The 12,525-nt window shown below is 39.7% G+C and overlaps 1 protein-coding gene across 1 annotated transcript in view; it reads right to left on the minus strand.

Moving 5' to 3' along the window:
- Positions 1–4,534, minus strand: part of LOC126380310 (protein masquerade) — a 70,789-nt gene extending 66,255 nt beyond the window's left edge. The window contains exon 1 of the mRNA XM_050029639.1: positions 4,385–4,534. Coding sequence (XP_049885596.1) covers positions 4,385–4,481 — 97 coding nt within the window. The 5' untranslated portion in view covers positions 4,482–4,534. The remainder of the gene's footprint in view (positions 1–4,384) is intronic.
- Between the last annotated feature and the right edge of the window lie 7,991 nt (positions 4,535–12,525).

Here is a 12,525-nt window from a genome sequence, read left to right on the forward strand (position 1 = left end):
TATTTTTTTGTGGTCACCCATCCTATGACCGGCCTTTGCGAAAGTTGCTTAACTTCAACAATCGCAGACCGAGCGCGTTAACCGCTGCTCCATCACTGCATTTCACTGTAAGACCACTGAATCAATTTAGAAGTAAGTACATATAGTCTCGGAAATCGTTTTAAAAAAAAATGTAATTTCTATTATCATAATTTTTATTTACACGTCTATCTGCCATCTTCTTAAGTTACTTTAAGTTTATCGCATTCCCGGACTGCTGGAAGAGATTTCTATTAGAAATAAGCTGAAAACAGTTTGTCTGTTTTGTGTGTAATGAACTTGTGTATTGCCTGTTACCAGTTTAAATTAACGGTCTCCGTGGTCCAGTGGTTCGAGCGTTGGGCTCACGATCCGGAGGTCCCGGGTTCGATTCCCAGTGGGGACATATCACAAAAAAAATACTTTGTGGTCCCTAGTTTGGTTAGGACATTACAGGCTGATCACCAGATTGTCCGAAAGTAAGGTGATCCGCGCTTCGGAAGGCACGTTAAGCCGTTGGTCCCGGTTACTACTTACTGGTGTAAGTTAGTAGTCGTTACATGAGCCATGTCAGGGGCCTTTGGCGGCTCAATAGTAACCCTGACACCAGGGTTGATGGGGTTGGTAATCCACCTCACAATCCACACGATAGAAGAAGAAGTTTAAATTAATTTACTTAAGTATTATAATTTTACGTAACACAAATAAAAACCTTTGTTGCATTTTCTTAGAAGCATTTTCAATAGCCTAGTTTATGAGGCCACGTTCAGCTGCTTCTCTTCCCGGGCATGTCGTAAAAACCGACAGAGGGATTGTGTCCTCTAACATGATGGACTAATGTTATGGGCGATAGGCTGATCTCTTATCCATCTTTGGACTTCGTATCAACAGTGGCTGCAAGTTGTCTTTGATTGCTTGTGGCTCTGCCCACCCCATTAGGGATTACGGGCGTGAGTTTATGTATGTATGTATGTAGTTTATGAGGGGCTTTCCAGGCTAAGTTCATCGAAAACAATATAGATGGCGCTGTACAGCTTTAACGTGATAATTACCTATTTTCTAGTTACTCACGTACAAAATTCAATCAATCAATAATACTTTATTGCACAACGACATATACAAAGGGCATAAACAAACGCTGTCATGTCTACATATATTTGAAGTCTGTAAATTTGTAATTAAAAACAATAGCATATTTCCACAAAACCACGAAGTGTACACGAGAGTTCTACGGTCACAATATCGTAACAAATTATATAAACCCTCATCGAGACTCAAACTTGTGGATAGAAATAGTTATATAATGGTGCTAATTCCTGTAAATACCATCTAATTTTATTTTAAGTTATATCTGTCCTTTTCTTATCCGCCGTAAAGGAAAGGGACGGGTAATCGACAAGCATAAAATTTATGGAACACACGTCAATTTTAAGCACAAATCTAAACCAACCGTCTAAAAATTTTACGTCAGTCAATAACCCGACACATTAATTTACTCATTCTTCCTAAAATTAAGAGCTGTAAATCATCCGTCCCTTTCCTTTTCGACGGATACGAAAATGACGGATATAACCTAAAATAAAATTAGGCGGTGTCTGCAGGAATCGGGGCCATTGTGCATAAATAATATTTAATCATCTACCAGAACATTTAAAAAGTTTAAAATTTAAAGATTTTACAATTAAGTTAAAAGACTGGCTTGTGGAGAAATGCTTTCACAGCGTCAAAGAATATTTAGATTGTAAATTTTGATGTTTAATTTAGATTTCCATTTTTTTATTTTGGTGTTTTGTTATTTTAGTTTTAATATTTTATGAATATGGGTAGCTTAAGATATTTTATTAATTGTTATTTTATTATATAGGCAGTAGTTAACTTAATGTAACTTGTACCGTCCGTTCTTTCATTGTGTATGCTTGAAAAAGTAGAATTTGGTGATACTTACTATTTTTATGCACTGTAATCTGCAATGTACTTAACCTGAATAGATGCAATAAACGTTAAAAAAAAACCATAAGCACAATAGGCTATATAGGCAATAGTAAAATTATTCCAAAATACAATGTAATGGCAGAAGGGTAAGTATATAAAAATAATTATTGCTTGATATTTGGATCAGATATGGTATAGAATTATCATCATCATCATCAGCCCATTAACGTCCCCACTGCTGGGGCACGGGCCTTCCCTATGGATGGATAGGGAGATCGGGCCTTAAACCACCACGCGGGCCCAGTGCGGATTGGTGGTTATTAACGTCTGCTAATGCAGCCGGGACCAACGGCTTAACGTGTCTTCCGAAGCACGGAGGAGCTCGAGATGATTTTTTTTTGTGGTCACCCATCCTATGACCGGCCTTTGCCAAAGTTGCTTAACTTCATCAATCGCAGACCGACCGCGTTTACCGCTGCGCCACCGAGCTTCTCACCTCACCAATATAGAATTATATTGCTACCTATATTGCTTCCTTTTATTTTGATCAGAATAATAATGTGTGGAAGATGTAATTGTGCCTGAGTGTAATAAAAAGGGTCATCACTTATACCCAAAAAAAAGAAAGATGCATATGTATGTTATCCATGAAATTAGAAGTGTATTATTATTGTTAGCCTATATGATCCCACTGCTGAGCCTCCCCCATGTCTTTCCAAGTATTCGAAATTAGAAGGTTAAACGAAGAAAAATCTGTACAGCGCCATCTATATTGTTTTTGAGGAGCGTAGCTTAGAAAGTCGCTCATTTTAACGGACATGTACGTAAATATATTTAATTGAATATACATATATCTAGTAGTACACGTCCAATGCAGGAATCATCTTACTTTTGCGCAATCAGGTTATCAGCCTGCAATATCATAAGTAAACTAAGATCACAAAGTGATTTTTGTGATAAGTCACCATCGGGATTCGAACCCGGGTCCTTCTGATTTTGAGTTTTACCCTCCACTACTGATGACATCGGAGACCGTTCTATGAAAGCCACAAGATCTTTGTTGACCTAAGAGGTTAGGTGTAAGCTAAACAAGAGTGAAATTGCTATCATAACTATAGGTAGTTTTATTTATAAGTATTATTTATTATACATATATAGAAAGACCCAACTGTTGGCAATCCCAACATTTTAGTTTTTAATTATTTTTTAACCATGGAAATACTGTAACACATATACGTTTTTCTAATGGTGAACAATACACGCGATTCCCTAAACTTCGGGCTTTTGTCTTATTTTAACCAGCGATATTTCGATTTCGATAGGGTTATCGAAAGTTAAACACCAACCAAGTTGGTAATGTTGTCTGAAGCAAATCTAAAATAAGTCACGTAAAAATACCTAAAGAAAATACCAAGGAAATGAACGCATTCATAGAGAAGTCATGTTACATATATGTGGGCTTATTCAAACAGATCTCTTCCAACCAATCCGACATAAGTGATTTATATTTGTAAAAGCTATTATGACGAGGTTTGATGCACTCCATCGATCAATGATCCAAGTAAACTCCGGCGCACGATCTCGGCACACGACGCGCTGCGTGTTAGAAAAACCACGCATATTTAACGGCGCGGGCGCAGAGACCGTTATGCGCGCCCCATATACCACCGCGTATGTGCGGTAGGGCTTAGACGATCAAGCGTTGGACTGATTAGACAATCAAATTATGGAATAAGTAGGTTTATGACTCTTGATTGTTCCGTTTGTTGAAACTTTAAAACCGTACTTTAAAAGTAACTGTTTCAAAAACATATTTTGGCTTTAATAGCTTCGATTTACACTTAGACAGTGTAATATTCTGACAGGGCACAAGAGTAAGTAGGTAAGCACTTAATAATCAGTGAGTTTAGAACTAAGTACTTATATCAAACGTTTCCAACAGAAAAGCTGTCCGGAATTCGTAGTGGCCATCGGCGTCCGGCGTCCGGCGTCCGGCCGCATATTCAGCGATGACAAACTTTCATTTCTTTCTTCAGTCTCACGCGCGCTACATCGAGCTACGTTTCTATGAAACAGGTAACCTGTACCTACCTGACTCCAACACTCGGCGCTAAAAATAGAACCTAATAGCCACGTCAATGAGTGACCGGCGTCATCTCCGCCGTATTTCACTCACATATATTACTTCAAACTGTCTCTCGAAAGACAATACGTGTATAAACATCGAGTGGCGATTAGAAATCCTTTGAGAAACGTCCACAACCTTTTCGGAACCACAGTCTTCATTCGCGCCCCATTTCTACGGCCAATACTACAATAAGTCACGTCAAAAAAAAGAAAACCTCGGCGTTCTGATGACGGCAATTGGGGTATTCCTGTGACCTGAATAGGTGACCTATGTCGGGGAGAAAGTGACGAATGACGAGTAACTCACCGGAGAGGAAAGAGCTGGCGAAGGAGTCGTCCTGTCCGAGGAGGGGCGAGAGGCTCGCGAGGAGCAGGAGGGCGATACTCGCGCGTGTCACACTCATGGCGGCACTGTAACTTCACTCAGACCGTATGCGTTGGCGCATGGCGCGACCGCTCGCCGTCTCGTGCGGGCTAGCACTGGTGAAAGAAAGAAAGGGGTTTGATGCGTGTGCGCACAACCACAGACCTGCTCGAGGAGAAAGGAGGACAACGCACCTGATCGCCTAATCGCGCGCAGCCTCTCAGAAGAAGCTAAGGGTACCAAGGACGGAAAAGTACGGCTTCTTAAAGGTTTAGCTACTGTTGAAATTGTATGCTGGAGATCGCGCCACGTAAGAAGTCCCGCGGATTTTAATGGAACTAACTGACAAGTCATAATATTTTATGCAAATACTGCGACACTAGCGCCGTGGCAGCGAGACTCTTGGTAAATGCTACTTAGTAAATTGTAACAGTATGATTCTTGGGGAAAATGAAAATAAAACAACTTTTCAAAAGATCTCTTCCGAAATTTAATTTCTTCATATTATGTTTTTTGGTAATAAGCTATCACTATTACATGGGACTTGAACGTAGCTGGCGAGGAGTGGATGTGTATACCATACACCTCTGCCAACCTCTTCGGGGATACAAGCGTGAAACTAACATAACAATGTTAGATATTCAATACCTGCAAGTTACTATCAAAGTAAAAGATGAATAAATGAATGTCTCGTCTGTTTAATAAACGAATATTCTTTGAGCAAATTATCATCGTTTAACGGCAAATACCGGTGTTCTGGCAATACTCGCGAGATAAGTGCAAATCATACTACTTACGTGCGCCCGCGCAGACCACTGCTAATCAATGGGCTGACCACAACTAGGATATATCGTTTACAGATTATTTTGTTCGTAAATTCACATATTTATTTAAATAATGCAACATTTTTTTACCCGTATTACTAAGTACCTCTAACTTTGACTACAATGTGGTGTGTGGATGTCCTGTCAGAATAAGTATGCCTATTTATTGATTTGCGATAATGATAACCCTGACACCGGGGTTGACGCGATCCGTTATTGTTCTCACAATTCAAGCGAAGAAGAAAAAGAAAACATTAAAAAATTACATATTAGTAAGTAAGTATTTAAAACTCCTTATGATCAAAGTCACTAGTAACCAGAAGACATCTTGCGGCTTCTTGCAAAGTCCTGCGATGAAAATGAGCCTTTCGGCCAAGTAGTTAGTGCCATCTGCAGCAAAACCGTATTACACCAAGTTACCAGCTATCACCTGTAGTAAACACTTCATCGTGTCATCATTCATGTTCACACCAGTGCTATAATGGCGCTCTTCTTCTATCGTGTGGGTTGTGAGGTGAATTACCAACCTCATCAACTCTGGTGTCAGGGTTATTATTGATTGATTACTTACATCAGTAAGTAGTAACCGGGACCAACGGCTTAACATGCCTTCCGAAGCATGGATCATCTTACTTTCGGACAATCTGGTGATCAGCCTGTAATGTTATAACCAAACTAAGGATCACAAAGTGATTTTTGTAATAATGTCCCCACCGGGATTCGAACCCGGGACCTCCAGACCGTGAGCCCAATGCTCAACCATTGTATCACGCGTAATGGTGCTCATTCCAGAAGACACAAGGAAAATGACTTACTTATTTATAACTTAAAATAAATTTAGGAGCTGTCCACTGGAATTAGCACCACTGTTTGTTTTTCTAGTAAATAATAGTGCTTAGGTAAGGTAATGGCCCCGATTCCTGCAGACACCTCCTAATTTTACTTTAAGTTAAATTTTCGGCGGATAAGAAAATGACAGATATAACTTAAAATAAAATTAGATGGTGTTAGCTATTATACCTAATTTAAGGTCGGGGACTAGTTAAGACGCCCGTAATCGTGCATAGTACAAGACAAATATGTATTATTGCAGCCACTTTTGATACTTAGTCCTAAGATGGATTTTATCGCTGTACCTCTGATTACCCCAGTTGGGATGTGCACTGAGGAATTGTCTCCGATCCTACCCCGCACCACCCAAATCCTCTGGAATTCCAGTTTATGAGTACATCCCTCTTTTAGACGACACTAAAACGTATCGGTTGGCGCGGGAGCAACTCCCTGAGTTCAGATTCGCGCCCAACTTGGTCTCCTCATGTCTGTTGTGTTAAATTTTATACCAGATGATGTGGCCAAGCATTTAATGCCATATGCGACAAACTTACAATACAATAAGTCACGCTAAAAAATGTGCATTGAGGTGTTTTTCGGTCGGTATGTAACAGCTTTTACTTTTACAAGTTGCGCGACTGTGTGTGTGGCTAGCTCAGCGAGTACTAGGGGAAACGCCCACTCAGCTTCGTTACAACTACTACTTTCTAACGCGAATATTAAACTTTTTTTGCCGTGACTTATTGTAGATTTGCCGCAAATGTCATTCCCTAAGGCACTAAGGCATAGGAGCGCTAAGGACTCTCAACCGGTACAAAAAATTAAGACTATTGTTGGACGGATTTCGGCTCAGAGCGGCGTCTGAGAGTCGCTGAATGAGGGAGTCGATATCGGGGTCCTGGACTGTTTGTTATCACGAACTGATTGACCGTCTCTACGACTATAAACTCAAACGGCAAGCGAAGGATAATTTGTAAAGTTTCTCAGTACAGACAGGCAACACATGTCGATAAGGGGTGGGCAGTGCCGTAACTCAAGAGCTACCAAAAACATCCTACGGTTGTGAAAGCGATAAGTAATCAGTTTTGCCTACCCCTTTGGGGATACATGCGTGATGCCATCCAGCAGCGAAGCCGAGAGTAGTAACTACGAACCAGTGTCCGTTACGTTACCAGCTGTTAGGATTTACAGTAAGGAAACAGGTTTGTGCGCACCGTAATATTGACAGGGCTCGCTGCTCCTATTTGTCTAGAGGTCAAGGCCCTCTGGTGAAGGCCGCCTCACATCACGGTTGCCATAGCTACTCTCACAGGAAATCGTATTAACAATGCTACTACGCCGAAAAACCTAATCTTTGCCTCATAACAAAGCCTAATAATCTATAAACACCAAACCAGGAAAAATAGTTGTCTCAATTTACCCTGGAGTAAAATTAATTAAATAAAATCGAGTCTTTGGAGAGCAAATCAGGATTTGATTTAAATAAGGTAATTATATAGGTCGTAACGAAAAGTTTGAGGGATGATTTAGACCATGATTCTGAGTTGATATCAAGTGGAATTTTCCGTCGCAAAATTAAGGAATAGAAAATAATTTAAAAAAGAAAAAATAATTCATGAATTTTCCGAGAGGACATTCCACTTGATATTAACTCAGAATCAGGGCCTGAATCATCCCCCTCAGTATTCGTTACGATGTCATTAACACCCTGGTAGCAACTTAGGCCGTTACTCCGTTTTTTTTAAATAGCTTAATTAACCCAAGAAGTACAGTAAGAATACTTCCTTATAGTACTGTGTGGATACTTCCTTACTGACAAGAAGAAGACAACGGTATAGTCTGTCCCTTTTGTCTAGTGTGAAAGAGATCAAAAAAATAGTTTATTTTCAGTGTAAAGTCATCATACATTAAAAACTCTTCAGGCGTTTCTCCATTTTCTTGATTTGTGATTCGCCATTTCGCAAGACGAATAGAAAATTATTATTTATACCTGCGGCCATTGATATAATATAATACACTTCTCATCAAAAAAATCGAAACACTTCCGTTTTCATTGTTTCTGTCCGAATTTAACACAAAAAAGAATTCATACGATGAAAAAAAATACATAAATGTATAGCTGGCAGTTTGGCCATTACAGTAATAAGCGAAAATTCTAAATTCAAAATTAGAATTTCATTTGTTTATCTTATAAACGAAATGAATCACTGTTTTGAGACAAATGCGTGTTTAGGGTTGGAGTACATTTAGCGTTTAAAAACTAAAAATTGGCGCCTATCCTTAAACTTTTTGTTTTTTATTTCAATACTGTGACTTTGGGACGTCTGAAAAAAGGTTTTTTTTTCTAAAACGTATGGATACTTCGCCCACAGAAGCCGCCCAAGTTGTGGCATTGCTGGATTCTGGCCTTAGTCAGCGTGTTGTGGCTGCAAGACTGCATCTAAGCCTGTCATCTGTTCATAGAGTCTATAAACGTTATCGGGAGACTGGTTTGTTCACGCGCCGTTCAGGATCTGGCAGGAATCGGGTCACTTCTGAGCGAGATGATCGATTTATTGTAACAACTTCTTTAAGAAATCGACGCCTTAACGCTTTTCAACTGCAGCAGCGGCTTCGTGTTGTACGAAGGCTGGCTGTAAGTGACTCTACAATTAGAAGAAGGTTGAAGGATCGTGGACTGGTACCGCATAAGCCAGCAAATGGGCCGAAATTAACTGCAGACCATCGAAGAGCGCGCCTTAACTTTGCACGTGAGCACCTAAATTGGTCATACCTACAGTGGAGCAAAGTTCTCTTTTCTGATGAGTGTAAAATTATGCTGTATGGTAACGACGGAAGGAACAAGGTCTACAGAAGAGACGGAGAACGCTATGCACAATGCTGCATTGAAGAAAAGGTCAGCTATGGTGGCGGTTCGTGGACGGTTTGGGGAGGAATCAGCGCCGACGGTAAGACAGAGCTTGCTTTCGTGTCTGGGCCACGTCTGCCTGCACTAAACTGTCATCGGTACGTCGAAGAGTGTCTCGAGCCTCATGTGATGCCCTATGCACATTTTATTGGCAACGGCTTCATATTCATGCACGACAATGCTAGGGCTCACACCGCGGGCGTCGTACGAGATTATCTTAACGAAGTCGATATCTCTATTATGGAATGGCCAGCAAGAAGCCCGGACATGAATCCCATTGAACATCTGTGGGATGAATTAAAGAGACGAATTCGAGCAAGAGATCCTGCCCCAGAAACACTTAGCCAGCTGCAAGATGCAATCCAAGAGGAATGGGACAATATACCACAGCATGTGATCGTGACTCTCATCCGATCGATGAAGAACCGTATGGAAGCAGTAATTAGAGCTCGGGGAGGGAATACAAGTTATTAAATAAACGTTTTTTAGCTTTTTTTTTCATTTACGTGTGTTGTTTTATCCATTTCCTTTATACTCCATACGGAATAAAAATGACTCATTTAACAAAATACGAAACCTATGAAAAATTAATTTAAATTTAGAACATTAACATTAAGATTTGATAAGCTCATATTACTCACTATTAAACGACATTTAACATTTATTCCTAAATGTACACATTTTTCTGATAATCCTGACAAAACGTAAACTTGCAAGGTGTTTCGATTTTTTTGATGAGAAGTGTATATTACCATATACCTTAGACGGTTTTCAATAATCTATCTACACATAAGTAGTTTTCGCTTACCTCTAGTGATGTGCCGGATCGTTAAAAATGTATATCCGCGGATACGGATCTGACGGATATTTAGTGTAAAGATCCGCGGATACGGATACGGATCTTTATTTTCTTATTCGATATTATTCGATTGGTGTCGGCGCCCGCGACCTTGAAACGATAGTTGACGTCTTCCCTCGCCGCAACGTCAGGCAGGACACGGTTATGGTTTAGTGTGACACTGTGGAATTTTATAGTTTTTTATTTAACAATTCTACTTAATCACCTGAAAAAGATCCGTAAAAGATCCGCGTGAAAAGTAACGGACACGGATACGGATTTTTCTTTTATCTCGGATATCCGCGGATACGGATACGGATACGGATATTCGGAACATCACTAATACCAAGGTAACTTTTAACAGTCTTATTTGATAAAAGAAAATACTTATATAAGTAAGTACTTACGTCAAACAGATGACGGATAACAGATGCAGTACGATGCAATACCTACATATCAACAACATGCAAATATTCAAATACATATATATTTTATTTGCTAGACCTCGGTGGCCGTAGATTCAATTAGCGACTGTCCAAGCTACTTTCCCCAAAAACAATATAGATGGCGTTGTACAGATTGAACGCGATAATTACCTATTTTCTCTTTGCTCGGGTAACTATGCAAAAATAGAATGCAAAGGCAGAAGTACGTATAAAAATAGACATGGTATAGAATTAATGTTGCTACCTATATTGCTACTCTTGCTGATCAGCATAATAATGATCTGCGGTCTCAATACAGGCACAAGTTGTATAAGCCATTGTCAAAATTAACGCTTGCATCTAATAACTGCTTTCCCATGTGTATAAAAATATTTAATAAATTACCGGATACTTTCAAAGACTGCAAACTCAATAAGTTTCGCGTAGCAGTTAAACTCTGGCTTGCAGATAGATGCTTTTACAGCGTAAAAGAATATTTAGATTACAGATTGTTATCTAAAAAAACCTGTTGGTTTTAAGTGTATAATTGAAAGTATGAATTAAGTGTGTAGATTATTTGTAAAATTGATATTATTATTTGTTATTGTTTTTAAATAATCTGTGTGTATGCCTGAAAAGGTAGTAAGTATGTGGTGATACTCAATGAAAAATAACAGCTGTTTGTAACCTAAATACCTTGCACAGAATAAATTTCATTTCATTTCATTTCATTATGGGTGGAAGATGTTGTACCTGGGTGTAATAACAAGGGTCCTTATTTATATCCAAAACCAAATATATTAAATGCCTGTTTTCCATGAAATTAGAAGGTGAATGAAGGCAATTCTGTACAACTCCATCTATATTTATTTTAGGGAACGTAGCTTGAAAAGTCCCCGACTCAATTGAGTTAAAAACGACACTAGTAGTGCCATCTATCGCTTCGAGTGAGAACCTCGTGAAACAAAGTAAACGCGAACGACTAAGCTCGCCACCTATCGTTGGTCTAACAGAAAGTTCAGTAAAGTATGGGTAGGTACCTATCTAGTTCATGTTGCGATCATATTATGTTATATTACGGCCTTCTTCTATCGTGTGGGTTCATGAGGTTGGGTACTCCACCTCACAACCCTCACGATAGAAGGCCTGGTGTCAGGGTTACTATTGAGACGCCAAAGGCCCCTGACATGGCTCATGTAACGACTACGTACTTACATCAGTAAGTAGTAAACGGGACCAACGGCTTAACGTGCCTTCCGAAGCACGGATCATCTTACTTTCTGGTCTATCAGGTGATCAACCAGTAATGTTCTAACCAAACTAGGGACCCCAAAGTAGGTAATTTTTGTGATTCCCCACCGGGAATCGAACCCGGGCCCTCAGGGTCGTGAGCCCAACGCTCAACCACTGGACCACGGACTTCGTCGGACGGCCTTATTAGATGATAGGTAAGCTTAGGTAAATAATCTATACAGGGTGTTAGTGACATCGTAACGAAAACTTTGAGGGGTGGTTCAGGCCATGATTCTGAGTTGATATCAAGTAGAAATTTCCGTCGCAAAAGTATGGATTGGAAAATAATTAAAAAGAAAAGAAAAATTTTCATTAATTTTTTGACACGAAATTCCACTTGATATCAACTCAGAATCATGGTCTGAACCATCCCCCTCAGTATTCGTTACGGTGTCACTAACACCCATACCTACTTATATGGCTACCGTATGTACTTGTACGGGGTGTAAGTGTCATCGTAACGAATACTGAGAGGGATGATTCATCTGGTTATTATATCAAGTGGAATTTTCTATCGCAAAAGTATAGAATTGAAAATAATTTAAAAAAACTAAAAAAAAATCATGAATTTTGCGACATAAAATTCCACTTGATTTTAACTCAGAATCATGGTCTGAATCAACCCCCTCAATATTCGTTACGATGTCACTAACACCCAGTATAATGACAGCTTTTTCTTTCTCGTGTAAAGTTTAGTCTTCACAGTACCTACCTACAGCGATGCTGTGTCATGTCTTCAAAAAAGCGTTCCCATTTTCTTTTAGTCCCGCGGTGGTCCGTGGCATGACGTAGTCGGACAGGTCTCATAATTCGGTGCGCTCCCACGCCCTGCAGGGCTGGCTGTCAGGGGCATCCATGAATAACATCGTCCTTGCAAGGCTCCCGCCGAGGTAACGGGACTCCAAGCCAAAGACTAAGAAGTAGGTAGGTAGGTAAAAAAAAAAAAAATCAAATCATTTATTTTG

Source organism: Pectinophora gossypiella, chromosome Z (assembly GCF_024362695.1).
Source record: "Pectinophora gossypiella chromosome Z, ilPecGoss1.1, whole genome shotgun sequence".
Classification (NCBI taxonomy): Eukaryota; Metazoa; Arthropoda; class Insecta; order Lepidoptera; family Gelechiidae; genus Pectinophora; species Pectinophora gossypiella.